The sequence below is a fragment of the Primulina tabacum genome, chromosome 9 (assembly GCF_025594145.1).
Source record: "Primulina tabacum isolate GXHZ01 chromosome 9, ASM2559414v2, whole genome shotgun sequence".
NCBI classification, from domain to species: Eukaryota; Viridiplantae; Streptophyta; class Magnoliopsida; order Lamiales; family Gesneriaceae; genus Primulina; species Primulina tabacum.
Window position 1 is genome coordinate 33,927,035 of NC_134558.1, and position 19,097 is coordinate 33,946,131.

At 35.3% G+C, this 19,097-nt stretch overlaps 1 protein-coding gene across 1 annotated transcript; it reads left to right on the forward strand.

The window, feature by feature from the left end:
• The first annotated feature begins 8,290 nt into the window (after positions 1-8,290).
• LOC142555377 (heavy metal-associated isoprenylated plant protein 37) lies at positions 8,291-9,924 on the forward strand. Its single transcript, XM_075666219.1, has 3 exons — positions 8,291-8,446; positions 8,575-8,650; positions 8,826-9,924. Exons 1-3 carry the CDS (start codon positions 8,408-8,410, stop codon positions 9,662-9,664), a joined length of 954 nt encoding a protein of 317 aa, XP_075522334.1. The 5' UTR covers positions 8,291-8,407; the 3' UTR covers positions 9,665-9,924.
• Positions 9,925-19,097: the final 9,173 nt, after the last annotated feature.

Genomic DNA, 19,097 nt, shown 5'->3' on the forward strand with positions numbered 1-19,097 from the left:
CTGCTCGGTTGGTCTGGCTTGGATGGTGGGATGACCCCGGGTGGTCTGGCTTGTGAGTAACCCTTGAAAAGGTAAGATGAGCTTGTGTCAGATGATCCGCGTACAATTAACAAGAAAATGTCAATGGGACGCCAGAAAGGTTTTCAGCGTAGTCATTCCGATGCTTAAATCAGTACAAGGTTCACTAAGTAGATAGAGAATTTATTTAATACAGTAGAATGCAATATCTCTTTCCCAAATGAGCAAACTTGAGTGTTTATAGAGGGAAAGATGATCTCGATTATAGTGCGTGTACATTGTTCCTGATTAGACATGCGCCCAAGCTTTGTCCTCTGACGGCTGCACATGCCATGTCCTTTGACAACTACCCATGCCCTGTCTTTTGTCAGTAGACATGGTGACTCATACTGTTTTGATCTTGTCATGGGCACTGATTGTCATGCTAATAATGCATGGTGACCATAATAGTCGGATAACCTGAACCCTGGTTGGATGAAAGTATCTTGGTCGAGCTAGATGAACCCTGGTCGAGCGAGATGGACCTTGGCCAGGCGAGAGGACTTTGGTCGGGCTAGAAGACTATGTCGAGGCGAGATGGACCCTAGTTAGGCGAGATGGACCATGTCCCGACGAGAGGACCCTGGTCGGGCTAGAAGATCATGTCCAAGCGAGAGGACCCTGGCCGGACAAGAGAACCTGGCTGGGTTACCTTAACCCTGACTAAATTTTACCCATGCTATACTCTCGAGAGCAAATTGGAATCTGATTTAGTTAAGTTTTCTCTTTTCATCCGAATCTAAGAATAACCCGAGTCTTTTTCAAAGCAACGACTATGTTTCTTTTAGCTACGTCATAAGTGTTTACGTTTTGCTTGAAGCTAAAAACTTTTGAGGAAAAAAATCAAATTACTTGGAAGATTTCAAGAACTTTTTATATGTACCAATTAAAGTATTACATATGTACCAATTAAAGTATGTGTTATTATAGAATTGAGCATATTGTGTATTGGCTTTTCATGGGCTTTACTTCTTTTTTGCAATTCGCTGAGATTGCAGACACTTAATAATTGCTCCATTTTAACTTTGCAGAATGACAAGACCCTCCCACGGGTCATATTCTCGGTGAACCCCATTGCAATTTATTTTTTTAAAAAAATAAATTATTGAAAACGTAGAAGATCCTTAAAAATATTTATAAATTTTGACTCAATTTTTTTTGAAAATTTTGAAAAGACAATGTTATTTTCAATTTAATTATTGTTACTACTGCCAGGCATTGAAAAATACAATTCTTACCTTTAACGTCTCGATTTTTACACAAAAAAAATAAAAAAAAATCTAAACTTAAAAAAATAGATATGCTTTTGAATTTTGAAAAAAAGATGGAAATGGTCTGAAGTTGTCATTAAAAATAGGGCCGGCTAACATGGCTCAATTTAAAAAGAGGTGTGTCTTCAATTTACGATTTTGATGTTGATTTTGATGTAAGATGAACTAATCGATCCAGTTTCTTTAATGATTTTTAATTTATTGGCTTAGTTGTTATCTCTATTTAATTTGTTGACTTATCTGATTCAAGTGTAAAATATTAATATCTAAGTTTATTTATGATTTTCAAGAATATTTTCATTTTCGATATAGATAAACAAACATGTTAATGTTGAAAAATATATTTAAAATGTGAGTATTGAATATTTGAATGTTGAAAATAAGAGTTGTAAATATTGAAAATTAGTGTGTGATGATGTAGGTAATGATGTATTTTATTTTTGGATTATTTGTAAAGATTTCCTATAAATAGATCTCTCATTTGTGAAGAAAATCACAATTGAGTAGAGAGAAAAATATTATAAAGTGTGTAGTTTGGTAAATTTTGAGAGTTTGAGATTTTTACTTTTTACCATAAATTTTTACTTTTTCACAACACGTTATCAGCACGAAGCTCTAAAAGTCCTACATACTTTTCCAAGCTCCAAACAGAAGAAAAAGGTAACAAAAATAATTATATTTATTTTACTGTTATTTATTTATTGTGTATTTATTTAATATACAATATAATGTTATTATTAGAAATAATAAAAATAAATTTTTCATAAACTTGTTATAAATCCTGGGAGGATGTTAAGACGACATCCCACACTCCCGGTAAGGGATACGACAAGTATAAAAGCCTATAAGGTTTTTAAACAAAATAAATTATGACACTCATTATAATATTATGATATGATATACATAATTATTTAAACATGTCTAATATTATATATATCATATTATTACCATAAAATTATACAAATACATACCTTTATTTTTTTGTACCCCAACGGTCATAAATGGTAAAAAACGGCTAGTTTTTGCCCTATAAATATGATCTCACAAACACATTCCATCACTCCAACTTTCTCTTCTTCTCTAAAAATTATTCATCATCAAATTTTTCGAAGAAAAAAGAAGATGGCTTTCTCAAGGATATTTTTAATTATTTTGGTTATCATACTCACGAGTCTTTTATTTATCGGAGAATATCCTCCTCGTGCGTTTTCTTTATTTTTACAAATACTTGTACTTGTTGTTTATCCGTTACTTTGTATTGCAATAATTATTAACTAATAAAATGTATCGTAATTTTTTTTAGTACCACCATGTCAAATTTAACAAAGCTCGAATTTGTTGCGCTCGACATCACGGGAAAGAATTATATGCCATGGACTCTAGATGTAGAAATGCATCTTGAGTCATTGGGTCTAAGCGAGACCATTAAAGAAAATGGCATATGCACGTCACAAGAAAAGGCAAGAGCCATGATATTTTTGCGTCGACATCTCGACGATGGATTGAAATGTGAATATCTGACTGAAAAAAATCCCATGGCTTTGTGGAAGGGATTAAAAGAAAGATTCGAACATATAAGAGAAGTTATACTTCCGACCGCCCGGGATGAATGGAATACATTGAGATTCCAAGACTTTAAAAAAGTCAGTGATTACAATTCGGCGATGTATAGAATAATCTCGCAATTAAAATTTTGTGGACATGAGGTCACAGAATCTGAGATGCTTGAAAAAACATTTTCCACGTTTCATGCATCAAATATTACTCTACAGCAACAATATAGAGTACGTGGATTCGCGAGATATTCTGAACTCATCGCCTGTCTTCTTGTGGCGGAAAAAAACAACGAGCTATTAATGAGAAATCATCAGTCCCGACCCACTGGATCAACAGCATTTCCAGAAGTAAATGCTGTAAGTAAAAATGAATTTAAACCTGGAAACCAAAATCAAATTCAAAGACAAGGTTTTGGTCGAGGTCGAGGTCGAGGTCGTGGACGTGGACGTGGACGTGGAATTGGCCGTGGTCGTGGTCAAGGCCGTGGTTTTGAAAATAATCGAGATAGTTATTTTTATAACTCATCTCAAAAGAACGTCCCAAACCATCCACAGAAAAGGCATCATGAGAATACAAGTGTTAATGAGAAGCACTCAAAAAGATATGAAAGTTCTTGTTACAGATGTGGTACTCCAGGACATTGGTCCAAAGTTTGTCGAGCCCCTGAGCACCTTTGTAAACTTTATAAAGAATCATTAAAGGGGAAAGAAAAGGAGACCAACTTCATTGAACGCAGTGACCGTTTGAGTGATTCAACTCATTTTGATGCTGGTGATTTTATGAATGATTTCTCTGGAAATGATCAATATGTTGGTGGGATAGAAATGAACAATATTGATGCTGCAGATTTTCTCAACGATTTCTCTGAAAATGAACAATATAATAGTAGAATATAAATGTACAATAATCTATTTTTCATAGAATAATGTTTTATTGTATAATTATGATTTGTGTTATATTTAAATATATATTGCAAGTAATTTATTTCATTGCATATTTTTTTGAAGTTCAAATATGGAAAATGCTATGAGCAAAGCTGAAGTTTGCATACCCGATAGTGGTACAACGCACACTATCCTCCGAGATAAAAGATATTTCTTGGAACTAAAACCAACAAAAACAACGGTGAATACAATATCAGGTCCTGTAGACTTGATTAAAGGATGTGGTAAAGCACAATTTTTGTTACCTAATGGTACAAAATTTTTGATCAATGATGCTTTATATTCACCACAATCGAAAAGAAATTTGTTGAGTTTTAATGATATATATTCCCATGGGTATGATACTTAAACAATGAATGAAGGGAATGAGAAATATATGTGTCTTATCACAAATAAATCAGGAAAGAAATATGTGATTGAAAAACTACCAATGCTCCCTACTGGATTGCATTATACACATATAAGTCCCATTGAATCAAACATGGTAGTTGATAATTCTTCGATATTAACCAATTGGCATGATCGATTGGGACATCCTGGTTCAACAATGATGCGAAGAATTATAGAAAATACACATGGTCATCCACTGAAAGACCAGAAGATCTTTCAGAATAATAAGTTTCAATGTAAAGCATGTTCTCTTGGAAAACTTATTATAAGACCATCACCAGTCAAAATCCAAACTGAATCACCAATGTTTCTTGAACGTATTCAGGGTGATATTTGTGGACCAATCCATCCACCATGTGGACCATTCAGATACTTTATGGTATTGATTGATGCCTCCAGCAGATGGTCACATGTATGTTTATTATCAACTCGAAATGTTGCATTTGCAAGATTACTTGCTCAAATAATAAAATTGAGGAATCAATTTCCCGATTATACAATCAAGAAAATTAGACTTGATAATGCTGGTGAATTTACTTCCCAAACTTTCAATGATTATTGTATGTCTATGGGAATCATTGTTGAGCATCATGTTGCTCATGTACATACACAGAATGGATTGGCTGAATCATTGATTAAACGTCTGCAAATGATTGCTAGACCAATGATAATGAAAACAAAGCTCCCTATTTCTATATGGGGACATGCAATTTTACACGCTGCTTCATTAATTCGCATCAGACCAAGTGCATATCATAAATACTCCCCATTGCAGCTTGCATTTGGTAAAGAACCAGACATTTCTCATCTGAAAATTTTTGGATGTATGGTGTATGTGCCTATTGCACCACCGCAACGAAAGAAAATGGGACCTCAAAGAAAGGTTGGAATTTATATTGGTTATGATAGTCCATCAATCATTCGATATCTTGAACCTCAGACAGGCGACGTGTTCACAGCACGTTTTGCTGATTGTCATTTTAATGAGGAAATCTTCCCAATGTTAGGGGGAGAACAGAAACATACCGAAAAAGAAATTACATGGTATGTATCATCATTGTTACATCTGGATCCAAGAACAAAACAATGTGAAAAAGATGTACAACAAATTGTACACTTGCAAAGAATAGCAAATCAAATACCAGATGCATTTGCAGACACAAAAGGGGTAACTAAATCATATATACATGCTGCAAATGCCCCTGCTCGAATTGAAATTCCAAAGAAACAAATGGAAGATACTCATGATGTCATTAAACGCCTGAAGCGTGGAAGGCCAGTCGGTTCCAAGGATAAAAATCCTCGAAAAAGAAAATTCATAGAGAAACACGATGATCACAAAATAAAGAATGACGTTTCTGAAGAAACACATGATGATCACAAAATAGAGAATGGTGTTCCTGAAGAAACACATGATGATGAAAATGTTCTGTCAGAACCACAAACTGACGAGAATCATGAAATCTCTATCAATTATATTAATACTGGAAAAATATGGAACCGAAAAGATATAGATGAAATTGATGATATATTTTCTTATAATGTGGCAATCGACATCATAAATGATAACGAAGATCATGAACCAAAATCTTTTGGTGAATGTAAAAATCGGCAGGATTGGATAAAATGGAAAGATGCCATCCAGGTTGAATTAAATTCGCTAAATAAACGTAATGTTTTTGGACCTATAGTCCTTACACCTGAAGGTGTAAAACCTGTTGGATACAAATGGGTTTTTATTCGAAAGCGAAATGAGAAAAATGAAATAGTAAGATATAAAGCTCGACTTGTTGCACAAGGTTTTTCTCAAAGGCCTGGAATTGATTATGAAGAAACGTATTCTCCTGTGATGGATGCAATTACGTTTCGGTATTTGATTAGCTTGGCGGTATCTGAAAATTTAGAAATGCGTCTTATGGATGTTGTTACAGCTTACTTATATGGATCACTTGATAGTAATATATATATGAAAATCCCTGAAGGATTTAAGATGCCTGAAGCACAAAGTTCAAAACCCAGGGAATGTTATTCTGTGAAATTACAAAGATCATTATATGGGTTAAAGCAATCAGGTCGAATGTGGTATAATCGACTAAGTGATCACTTGATGAAAAAGGGATATGTAAATAATTCAATATGCCCTTGTGTTTTCATTAAGAAAACAACATCCGGATGCGTAATTATTGCTGTATATGTTGATGATTTAAACATCATTGGAACGAATAAAGAAATTCAAGAAGTTGTGTCATACTTGAAGGAAGAATTTGAAATGAAGGATCTTGGAAAAACCAAGTATTGTCTGGGTTTACAAATTGAACAAAAAGAATGTGGAATGTTTGTTCACCAGACAAATTATACAGAAAAGATCCTTAAACGTTTTAATATGGATAAAGCAAATCCTTTAAGTACTCCAATGGTTGTTTGTTAGATCATTAAACATAGAAAAGGATCCATTCCGTCCATGTGAAGATGATGAAGATATTCTTGGTCCAGAAGTACCATATCTAAGTGCCATCGGTGCCCTTATGTACCTTACAAATTGTACAAGGCCTGATATATCTTTTGCCGTGAATCTGTTGGCAAGATTTAGCACATATCCAACAAAGAGACACTGGAACGGAATTAAACATATATTCCGTTATCTACGAGGAACGACAGACTTGGGACTTTTGTATTCAAAAGATGCTAATCCAAGTATAATTGGTTATGCTGATGCTGGATACTTATCTGATCCACACAAGGCACGTTCCCAAACTGGATATGTATTTACTCGTGGAGGCACTGCAATATCTTGGCGTTCTCAGAAACAAACGCTCGTAACAACTTCATCAAATCATGCCGAGATTATTGCACTACATGAAGCAAGTCGTGAATGTGTGTGGTTAAAATCAATGACCCAACATATCCAAATTTCATGCGGATTATCATCTGATGAGAAGCCTGTGATACTATATGAAGATAATGCTGCATGTGTTGCTCAAATGAAAGAAGGATACATAAAAAGCGACAGAACTAAACATATTCCTCCTAAGTTCTTCGCATTCACCAAGGAGCTTGAGAAGAATAGATGTATTGATGTTCGTCACATTCAATCAAGTGAAAACTCATCAGATCTCTTCACAAATGCACTTCCTACGTCAATATTCAGAAAGCACATATATAATATTGGGATGCGCAATCTACGAAATTTGTGAAGAATTGTTCGTGTCAACATGAGGGGGAGTTTACGTGACTGCACTCTTTTTCCCTTACTATGGTTTTTATCCCAATGGGTTTTTCCTAGTAAGGTTTTTAACGAGGCAGTATAAAAACACGTTATGAAGACAATCATTATGATCATCATCACAAGGGGGAGTGTTGAAAAATATATTTAAAATGTGAGTATTGAATATTTGAATGTTGAAAATAAGAGTTGTAAATATTGAAAATTAGTGTGTGATGATGTAGTTAATGATGTATTTTATTTTTGGATTATTTGTAAAGATTTCCTATAAATAGATCTCTCATTTGTGAAGAAAATCACAATTGAGTAGAGAGAAAAATATTATAAAGTGTGTAGTTTGGTAAATTTTGAGAGTTTGAGATTTTTACTTTTTACCATAAATTTTTACTTTTTCACAACAGTTAAGTCGTATTTTAAAATATCCATTTATTGTTAAAAATAAAATAACAAAAACAAACCATTACATGAAATAATATATCATACTTATTACAATCTTCGTCAAAAAATAAATAAAACATTTCGTAGAAGTATTTCTCGAATTTGCATGTTTTTAATTACGATCACACAATCTTAAAGTACTCTAAAACTTCAAAATAGTAATGAAATTGAGATGATTAATTACATAATAAATTATACTTTCTCAGTTAATTAACCACTCGCAGAATGAAGCATGTTTGTACAAAAATAATTTCAGAAGTAAAATTATAAGCTAGCCACATTTCAAATTATAATAAGAAATAATAGTTATTATTTATCCGTTTGATGTGTCTGATTTTATTTTTCTGAACACATTTTTTTATATTAATTTGGAAGATTAATTTTTTTTAAAAAAATAAGAAAAGAAAAGAGCACACTACCTCCAATGAAGTTTCTGTGCTTTTATTTAAAGACTTTTAACTCCTCAACTGCTTGCTTTGTATGTTTGACCCAAAAGATGAAGTAAAGAGGAAGAAAGATTGCAAGAAATGACTAAAGATGAAGACTTCAAGCTCCTCAAGATCCAGGTGATCTTTTCTTTTTAAATCTCTTTTTTTTTTCTTTCTTTGTTCTTAATATATGTACTAAGCCAAGTTTGTGTTTGGGCTTCTTCTGTAAAATTTCCCCCTTTTTGGAAAAAAATTATTTTATGCAGACATGTGTTCTCAAAGTGAACATACATTGTGATGGGTGCAAGCAGAAAGTGAAGAAACTTCTTCAGAAAATCGAAGGTTGGTTTTTTTTTTAAATAACTTTTTCGTTTGTGTATGTATTTTCTCCCACTTTTTTCCTGAGTGGCTGTCCTTGTGTTTCTTAAAGGTTTCATTATTAGTTCCAATCACTTACAAATGAGTGTAAAAATGCTTCCTTTCTTGTAATAGTATCTAGAATTTTTTTTGTACTCAGGAGTTTATAAAGTAAGCTTAGATGCAGAGTTACAAAAAGTTACAGTCTCAGGAAATGTGGATTCCGCAGTCTTAATCAAGAAACTAGTGAAGGTTGGGAAGCATGCTGAGCTCTGGTCTCAAAATGGTAAGCACCAAAACCAGATACAAAAATTATCTTTCATCAAACAAGATTCTAATAAGAACAAACAAGGGCAGCAGCAAAATGTTTTTAGAAATCTTGAATCCCTGAAAAAGAAGCAGAAATCCCCCTTTGTGACAAAACAAGAAGATGGTTGTCTTCCTGATTACGATGATGAAGAAGAAGACGAGGAAATGCAAGTTATCAAGGATAAGTTCAACCAACTGGCTTTGCTCAAGAAACAAGCCGAAGCAAAGAATCCTGGGAAGAAGGGAAATGGAAATCCCAGTGTGATTGATCAGAAAACACTGAACAGTACTGGACAAGGGAAGAGGGTAAGCGACATAAATACCATGATGAATCTTGCTGGCTTTCATGGAAACAACGGGAGGGGATTACAGATCCAACCAAACAATGTATTCCAGGGGAATAATCCTGCAGGAGGTTTCCCGGTGAACGGATTAAGCGCGGGACACAATCCTTCACTCATGATGATGAACATGAATGGCGGCTATCCTTCAATGAATCCCTTGCACCAGCAGCAAGCACAGATGATGTACAACAGGTCTCCATTCATCCCTCAAAGCACTGGCTTCTACCATGGTTACGGTGCGGTTCCCTACAGTTTCAGCGAGCCTGGCCGATATTACCACGCTGCTGATCATTCTTCTACTCACATGTTCAGTGATGAGAACACCAGTAGCTGTTCCATTATGTAAATCACAATGAATTTGGGTACTTTTTGCAAGTATTTTGCTCTTCAAGTGTTCGGGTACTGTGTTAGTTAACCATGAATTAAGTTTGATGTTCCTCTTGTTTTGTTTTGTTTTGTCGAGGGATTTGCTCATTTTGTGTTGCTTTTGTCTTAGGATTTGACTTGGTCTAAAGTTTGATATTCCAATGATACATGTTTTGTATGTTGTGCAAGATCAACTTGGTAACATTTTTTTGGGCCTTGTAATTGACATTAGTTCCCTGCGACCCCGCACATTGGATTGGTTTAATGAAAGTTGGTTGCGGTGGGTACAAGGTAACAATAGTTGTCTTTATAATTACATAAATGTGGGGGGCCAATGGTTGATTTGGACCACGAGTGACCGTGGTTGGTGGTGGGTGAGCACAGTCCACCGGGATCACGAGTGGACATGGTTGATTTGGATCGCGAGTATGGACCAATTAAACCGAACCGATACTCACCGGAAATCTGGAGTGAGTTGAACGGTTCGGTTAAAATCTGAAATGCTTTCGGGTTTTTGGTTTAACCGAATTTCCAATTTTTTTTATCTATTCATATTTATTATTAATATATAAAAATAACTACGGAAGATGAAAAAACCGAACCAAATCGAAAATCAAACGTCCAAAAAACCGTAGAATTTTCGGTTTCAGTTCGGTTCGGATGGTTAACCTAACCGTGAACCTTACTTAACCTATGCTTAACTGAATGGATTGGATTTGAAATGATATATATATTTCAAATGACATTTACTTTGTATATATTTAAAATTTATTGCAATTATTATTGACAAAAAAAGCAAAAAACTTAAAATCAATGGATTTCTATCAATCTAATGACAACATGTGGTATCCATTCAAATATATATAATTAATTTATAATATGCCATTTTTTAATAAAATAAAGGGGAGTGTGAAAACGTGACACTATAACCATATATTTATATTATTTATATTAATTAATTAATATTAATTATAGGCCGCGCAAATGGATGTCCCCCTTAATTTGATAATGATCTTTGCGATTATTATTTTCATAATATTTTTAAATCCCATGTTTGATCAACATTTATGACCTTCAACTCATGACATTAAATCGACTTAAAAGTGATGGAGATGGCCGTTTATTTGTTGGCAGAAACTTGTGTGAGACGATCTCACGAGTCGTAGTTTTGTGAGACCGATATCTTATTTAGGTCATCTATGAAAAAATATTACTTTTTATGCTAAGAGTATTGCTTTTTATTGTTAATATCGGTAGAGTTTGACATGTTTCACAGATAAAGATTCGTAATATCCTCTTACAAGAGACCTACTCTTATTTGTTTTGACGTAAGAGTATCGGACATTGCTATTTTATTAGAAATTAACTTAATATTTGGGAAACATTAATTTTATTAAGGATTCAAGTAATAAATCTACCGGTATGGGATTAGAAATGAAATTCGGATAAGTTTCACATTAAATTCCAACAATCAAAGATAATTATTAATTCATTAATATGTATAGAAGTATCGGTGTACAATTAATTATATTGGGTACTTTTTGAGATTTTTTAAGTTGGCCCAATGAATAAAATGGCCGGGCTATTGCGTATATAGGTTAGGCCCAATTGAACATTATTGTGAAGTCCAACTATTGAATCTCCAAAACTCGGCCACGTTACAATTTTATCTCACTGGGTCCATTCGAGAGGATCTTCATTCTTTTTTATGATTTATTGAACTATTTTTTTTGAGATAAATAAATAAGAGTATGTCTTTTGTGAGACGGTCTCACGAATCTTTATCTGTAAGACATGTCAACCCTAGCGATATTCACAATAAAAAGTAACACTTTTAGCATAAAAAGTAATACTTTTAATAGATGACCCAAATAAGATATTCGTTTCACAAAATACGACATGCGAGACCGTCTCACACAAGTTCTTACCAAAAAATAATTACTTAATTGGAAGTTAAAAAGTATTTTTGATTAAAATCATAAACATATATTTCTTACGAGAGGTGATATTTACACGTAAAAATTCTACATCCCAAAAATAACACCAAACGTATATATTCTAATTTTAAATTTTTTCTTTCTTTCGCAACTATTAATCCTAAAGTAGCCGTGACACATAGAACAAAACCTACCGCAATCCTTCTATTTGACCAAATAAAATATGCATTCCTTTTATTTTTTAATCCGGAATCCGCCACGCTTATTTTTTATGTGTTTTGGGTGAATCTACGAACTAATACAATAGTCTGCAAATCATGCTTATAAGATAAACTGCATTATATTCAAGATAAAAGTTAAATAAAAAAAAAAGATCCGTGACATAGAATCACTCCACGAACATTATTCACAAGACAACGTACTAGAAAACGACAAGATTTCTATCTTTCTTATCTATAAATCTAACTTTTTTTAAAAAAAATAAATTATATAGAAGTAATTAAATAGTTTCCAAAAGTAATTAATAACATTGGAAAATCTTATCCGAAAAGGATAAAATAATTATATAATATGATTTATTTTTACCTTCTACTCCATTAAAAAATTTGGAGACATATATGGTGGTCACATGGGATTCAATTATTAGAAATTCCAAAAGCCCCACAGATTCATTGAAATTAGTTGCGTAGAAAGAGCTGGCACATCAACCTGCAACACAAAATTATGTGACAAATTAATAATTGATCATCCACAGCTCATCATATTTAATTTTTAAAAAGAATTTTTTTTTCTTATTGGTGTCCATTGAATTGGACTTAATTGACTGTTAATAATCACCACCAACAATGGTTAATGATATCAAGAATGCAAATATTTGTATGGTGGGCCGATAAACTCGTATGAAAATTTGTTGGTTTTTTAGAATTAAACATAAGATCATTGATCAAACATTCGTTGACTCGGACAACGATCCTTTGAGAGCAATACTATAACGTGGTGTTTGGTTCAAATGATATGATTCCTGAATGATTAATATATGAATGATGAAATATATTATAAATAAAGATTTGTATGGTGTGCTCAAATCCTTGTTGTATTTTGGGAGGGTCTGATTAAATAATCACTTAATTTTGTACTACCAAAAATACCCTTTGATATATTTGTTTATTTCTTTAAATTTCATATCTAATTTTGTTAGCTATCCGCACATTTCCTCCAACACATTTCCTCCGCACACTATCTTCGAAGAAAACCCTAGCCGACAAAAAATGTAAAGAGCTCCGCTTAAATCTACGAATTTTTGTCGAAAATCTCTGGACCGTGATGTGTTACATGTCAATCCGACATCCGAAGGAGTGAAATTGGATTGTGGAGGTTAGTATTCGGTCAAAATCGTGAGAATATGTAACTGATAACATATCGTGCGGAAGGAAATTCGATCTCCAACTTTCTTCCGGCACGTGAATGTGAGTAATTTTGACAAAATGTAAGAGTTTCTTTTGTACGAATGTTTGTTCATTTTCGTTACATTTGTAGAAATATGTTGAAATTTACAATTTAACAATAATAATTTCATATCAATGTAACTATCACAATGTTTATACATGAGTAGTTCAAATATTTATTTTGTACAAGTAGTTAAATATGGTTTGAGCTTACCTTGAACCATTTCCAAGATTCGTTGGTGCAAGCATCATCGACAGGGGATGGTTTAATCAGTAGTATATGATGTAACATGAGAACCGATCGAAGCACTTGATGGAAATGGGTGCTGATTGTATTGCCATTACGTACATAGTCGTGAACAACAAGTCGAGTTTTCTTGTGATGAGCCAATATAGACCGAAACATGGTGACCTTCTCTTCAATACAGACATATCTAGACTCGACTAATCCTCAAACATCAGTTAGCAAGTAACACAATCGTGCAAATGCATTCATATTCATTCGCAAGATCACCACACATTGAACATCTCCTATTTCAATAATGTTATGCAAATGGTTCATTTGCACATTTATTCTTTGTGTCATGCTATAGGAGACTTTTGTTCTATGCGTCTTGCAAAGTCGTTTTACGCGTAATGATCGAGCAAAACTTGCACAGTGAATAATCCCGAAATTTATTTTATAAATGAAAGCTCGATTTAAATATCGCAAGTGCACGATAGTCAAGTTATAATAAACATAAGTGAATACGAGTATCGTTCCACAAGAACTGCGTTACACTATTTTTATTTTCAAGTAAAATTTCTTTAGCAACGATAAATTGAGTTGATGATTAAACTAATGTAAAGTAAACAATTAAAATAATTAAAATGCAAAGAAAACGTGTTCAAGAACGCAATGATTAATTTGGATTAAATCAAATGAGAAATGAATTTGTTGGGAATTATCAGTTCACCCACCACTCGTGTTTAAATAATTACACTCGACTTTTACACGTGCGTTCGACGGAATTCCCTAGACTAATTAATATACTCTGTCGAGCTATATTAATACTAATAAAAAACATGCAGTACTCAAGTTTCCTCAAATATTTAACAGTTCAAGATTGCATTACATTCTATGGAATCCACTAGCTTTCATTCGGGTGAACTATCACTATCGACACGTACCTAATTCCGTATATCTACTAAAATTGTAAATCCGTGGTTTATACTATTTGATCGTATTGTTAATTATTCTATCGAAATCATTAACAACATGAAATAATCAAAAGAAGTTAGCTAGGCTTCGATTGAAACCAGAAATAACAATAGCATAAACAAATCACTAATAAAAACGTCGAGAAATAATGTTAAACACCGAGTACGGGGTAGGATCCCCTCAAATCCCAACAAATCTAGAGTTTAGCTACTGAAATTCATGATAAAAACCAACAATCAATGTAAGAAATAAAATACTGAATAATGAAAATACTAAAGATGACGATGGATGACGGCCACGACGCGTGGAAATCTCGAGGTCTTCGAAATCTCCTTTGCTCCTAGCCTCCTCTCCAAGAAAAATGATGAAAAGTCTGATAAAGTGTGTCAAAAACGGCTGATCTCGTGTGTTAGGTCTTGGTGTAGGATAGAGTCCCTCAAAATTTGGAAACAAATCTTTCTCAATCTCGCTTCTCGCTAAGGACGGTATATTTTGACCGCCCTAGCGAGAGGTCCTCGAATAAGCTTCCTCGAGCATGTCCCTAGGTTTCGCTGGGGCGGTCACTTTTGACCGCCCTAGCGAGACACTTGCGCAAAACAATCCTCGGCCAGACCACAATGCTCGCTGGGGCGGTCACTTTTGACCGCCCTAGCGAGACCTCTTCGATATTATGCCAAAGTTTCTCCGGTCGAAGAGGTCTCGCTAGGGCTGTCAAGTATCCACGTGGGATTATCGAAGATGTTCTGGTGAAAGTGGATAAGTTTATTTTTCCTGCAGACTTTGTGGTACTTGACATGAGGAAGATTTAGAGATGCCTTTAATCCTAGGGAGACCGTTTCTGGCTACATGGAAAGCACTGATTGATGTTGAGGAGGGAAAATTGAGACTGAGAGTTGGAGAAGAAGAAATTATTTTTGATGTTTTCAATACTCTCAAGCACACAATGCACAATGATAGTTGCTTTCGTATTGATGTCTTGGATTCGCTTGTTTGTGATTTTGTGCAGGATGGATTGAAAGAACCATTGGAGGCCACTCTCACTACTTAAAAGCAGTAGGACGAGCTAGACGAGGAAAAGATGGAGATGGTAGCTCATTTGAATGCCATTCCACCTTGGAGAAAGCAAGTGAGGCTTAGACTAGAGGAATTGGGAGACAGAAAAGATTTAATGCTTCAAAAGTCAAGCCTAGAGGAGCCACCTACTTTGGAGCTCAAACCATTACCTCCACATCTCAAGTACGTATATCTAGGAGAAAATAATAAATTGCCTGTTATTATTTCCTCTTCTTTGACAGATGATATGGAGAGTAAGCTCTTGGGAGTCCTCAAGGAGCATAAAGGAGCGTTTGCTTGGAAGGTTTCGGACATAAAAGGGATAAGTCATTCGATCTGCATGCACAAAATTCTGATGGAAGATAAATACTCACCTCTAGCACAACCACAAAGGAGACTCAATCCAAAGATGCAAGAGGTAGTAAAAGCTGAAACAATTAAACTTCTGGATGCAGGTATTATCTATCCTATCTCTGACAGTGCGTGGGTAAGTCCTGTACAATGTGTGCCTAAAAAGGGTGGGATTACTGTTATTACTAATGAAAAAAATGAGTTGATTCCCACGGGTTGGCGTGTATGCATAGATTATAGGAAATTGAATGATGCAACCCGTAAAGATCACTTTCCCTTGCCATGTATCGATCAAATGATTGAACGATTAGCAGGTCATGAATTTTATTGTTTTTTAGATGGATACTCGGGATACAATCAAATCACAATTGCACCTGAGGACCAAGAGAAAACTACTTTCACTTGCCCTTATGGTACTTTTGCGTTTAGGCGTATGCCCTTTGGTTTATGCAATGCACCTGCAACATTTCAAAGATGCATGACCGCTATCTTTCATGACATGACTAAAAATTTCCTTGAAATCTTTATGGATGACTTCTCTATTTTTTGCTCCTCATTTAATGAATGTTTAGAGAATTTGAACTTGGTGTTAGTTAGATGTGAGGATAGCAATTTGGTGTTGAATTGGGAGAAGTGTCATTTTATGGTTCAAGAGGGGATTGTGTTAGAACACAAGGTATCGGAGAATGGAATTGAGGTTGACAAAGCCAAGGTGGAAGTAATCAAAAACTTACCCCCACCTTCATCAATAAAAGGAGTTAGAAGTTTCCTAGGGCATGCTGGTTTTTATAGGCGTTTCATCAAAGATTTTTCCAAAATTGCTAAACCTTTATCCTCTTTGTTGATGAAAGATGCTGAATTTAATTTTGATTCTACTTGTCTGCATGCATTCGAGATACTCAAGGAAAGCTTGGTGACAACATCTGTTCTGACTGCCCCTGATTGGGAGCTACTGTTTGAGGTGATGTGCGATGCTAGTGATACAGCTGTTGGTGCGGTGCTGGGTCAAAGGAAGAACAAGGTATTTCATACCATCTACTATGCAAGTAAGACTTTAAATGATGCTCAATTGAATTACGCTACTACTGAAAAGGAATTGCTTGCTATAGTATTTGCTTTCGACAAATTTCATTCATACCTTGTTCTGTCTAAAGCAACTGTGTATACGGATCATTCTGCCCTAAAATACTTGCTTGCTAAGAAAGATGCGAAACCTAGGTTAATTAGGTGGATTTTATTATTGCAAGAATTTGATCTCGAAATTCGAGATAAAAGGGGTGTGGAAAATGTAGTTGCTGACCACCTGTTTAGGCTTGAGCATGTTAGAATTAAGGGCAGTGACGATGATATAGATGACTGGTTTCCTGATGAACAATTGCTTGAGGTAAATGCGTACCCTTGGTATGCCGATTTTGCAAATTTTCTTGCCACTGGCACACCTCCACCTAATTTATTGTTTCACCAAAGAAAGAAATTCTTTTCTGACGTGAAATATTATTTCTGGGAGGAACCGTTCTTGTTTAAGATTTGTGCAGACTCCATGATAAGAAGATGTGTGGCGGAGGAGGAAACCAATCAAATTCTGAACCATTGTCATGACCGTGAGGTAGGTGGTCACTTTGGACCCATACGGACGGCATCTAAGGTACTTAAATGTGGCTTCTATTGGCCAACTCTTTTTAAGGATGCTCGTTTGTATGTTCTCAATTGTGATAGATGCCAACGCACAGGCAATATTTCCAACCGTCATGAGATGCCTTTAAATAACATTATTAAGTGTGAAATATTTGATGTGTGGGGGATTGATTTTATGGGTCCTTTTCCTGCGTCTTTTGCAAAAAAATTTATTCTGGTGGCAGTGGAGTATGTATCTAAATAGGTGGAGGCAGAGGCTTGTGCCACTAATGATGCACAAGTGGTGTTAAAATTTTTGAAGAAACATATTTTTAATCGATTTGGTGCACCACGTGCAATCATAAGTGATGGTGGCACCCATTTTTGCAACAAAATTTTTGATAAACTGTTGGGCAAATATGGTGTCATCCACAAGGTTTCCACTCCATATCATCCCCAAACTAGTAGACAAGTTGAAGTATCCAATCTAGAAATTAAGAGGATTTTAGAGACGACGGTTAATGTGAATAGGAAGGACTGGTCCATTCGGTTAGATGATGCTTTGTGGGCGTATCGTACTGCTTTTAAAACACCTATAGGCACTACACCATATAGGTTGCTTTTTGGTAAAGCATGTCATCTACCAGTCGAATTAGAGCATAGAGCATATTGGGCGACCAAAGCACTAAACTTTGATTTTGCTCTTGCAGGTGAAAAACGATTGCTGCAGTTGAATCAGTTAGATGAGTTTCGGGGAAGAGCCTATGATCTTGCACTATCTTACAAGGAACACACAAAACGAGCCCATGACAAACACATTATAAGAAGGGAATTCAAAGTGGGTGAAGCGGTGCTGGTATACAATTCTCGCTTACGACTCTTTCCGGGCAAGCTAAAGTCAAGGTGGTCAGGACCATTCGCTATAGCCAAGGTGTTCCCATCGGGTGCAGTGGTGTTGCATGATGGCAAGGAAGGGACATTTACTGTGAACGCTCAAAGGTTGAAGCACTATATCGGTGGCACAATTGAGCCACAAATTGGAGTCACTCGGCTCCATGACAGTCATTGAGGACATGGGTGAAAAGTCGAGCTCTAGACTATAAATTGAGAACTACTTCTACTCCTTATATTGATTTTAATTATATTTTCTTTCGTTATTAATCGCATCATTTGCATTTAGGTAGTTGCATGGCATTGCATTCATTCAAAAAACGAGAATGTCTCGCTAGGGCGGTCAACAGTGGCCACCCCAGCGAGAACTCGTATTTGTCAAAATTTTGTCGGCGAGAACCCCTCGCTAGGGCGGACACAATTGACCGCCCTAGCGAGTCGCGCAGATTATAAAAACATTCATCTTCTCTTTTCCTCTCCAAATTTCGGCGCCCCCTCCATCTTTTGTGCTACTCTTTTCCTCTCCAAATTTCGGCGCCCCCTCCGTCTTTTGTGCTAAATCCGTTTTATTTGGTGATTTTTCAGGGTAAAGACTCCATCTTGGTCCATACCCTCCACAAGGAAGCACTTAGGCTACAAGATTTTCTTCTCCGGACGGCCACCTACATCAGCATACCCGCCACCCTTCCAGTTTCAATACCATTATCGCATGCCCCCAGCGGCTGAAGAGGGAGTCCCACCGCCTGAGAATGAGGAGGAGGACGATTTCTAATTAGGGGAGTTTACTGTTTCCCCTTTCTTTTTATTTTGCATATTCTATCTTTGCATTTAAATTAATGAGTTTTTTTTTATATTTTTAGTGTTTGTTTCGTTTTGTACACTGAGGGCATTGCACAACTCTAGTATGAGGGGGGTAGATTG

Excerpts from the sequence above, each read along its gene's own strand:
- LOC142555377 (XM_075666219.1), top strand. The coding sequence starts at position 8,408 with ATGACTAAAGATGAAGACTTCAAGCTCCTCAAGATCCAG. Across the intron at positions 8,447-8,574 it reads TCAAGCTCCTCAAGATCCAG|ACATGTGTTCTCAAAGTGAA; the intron begins GTGATCTTTTCT and ends TATTTTATGCAG. Across the intron at positions 8,651-8,825 it reads ACTTCTTCAGAAAATCGAAG|GAGTTTATAAAGTAAGCTTA; the intron begins GTTGGTTTTTTT and ends TTTTGTACTCAG.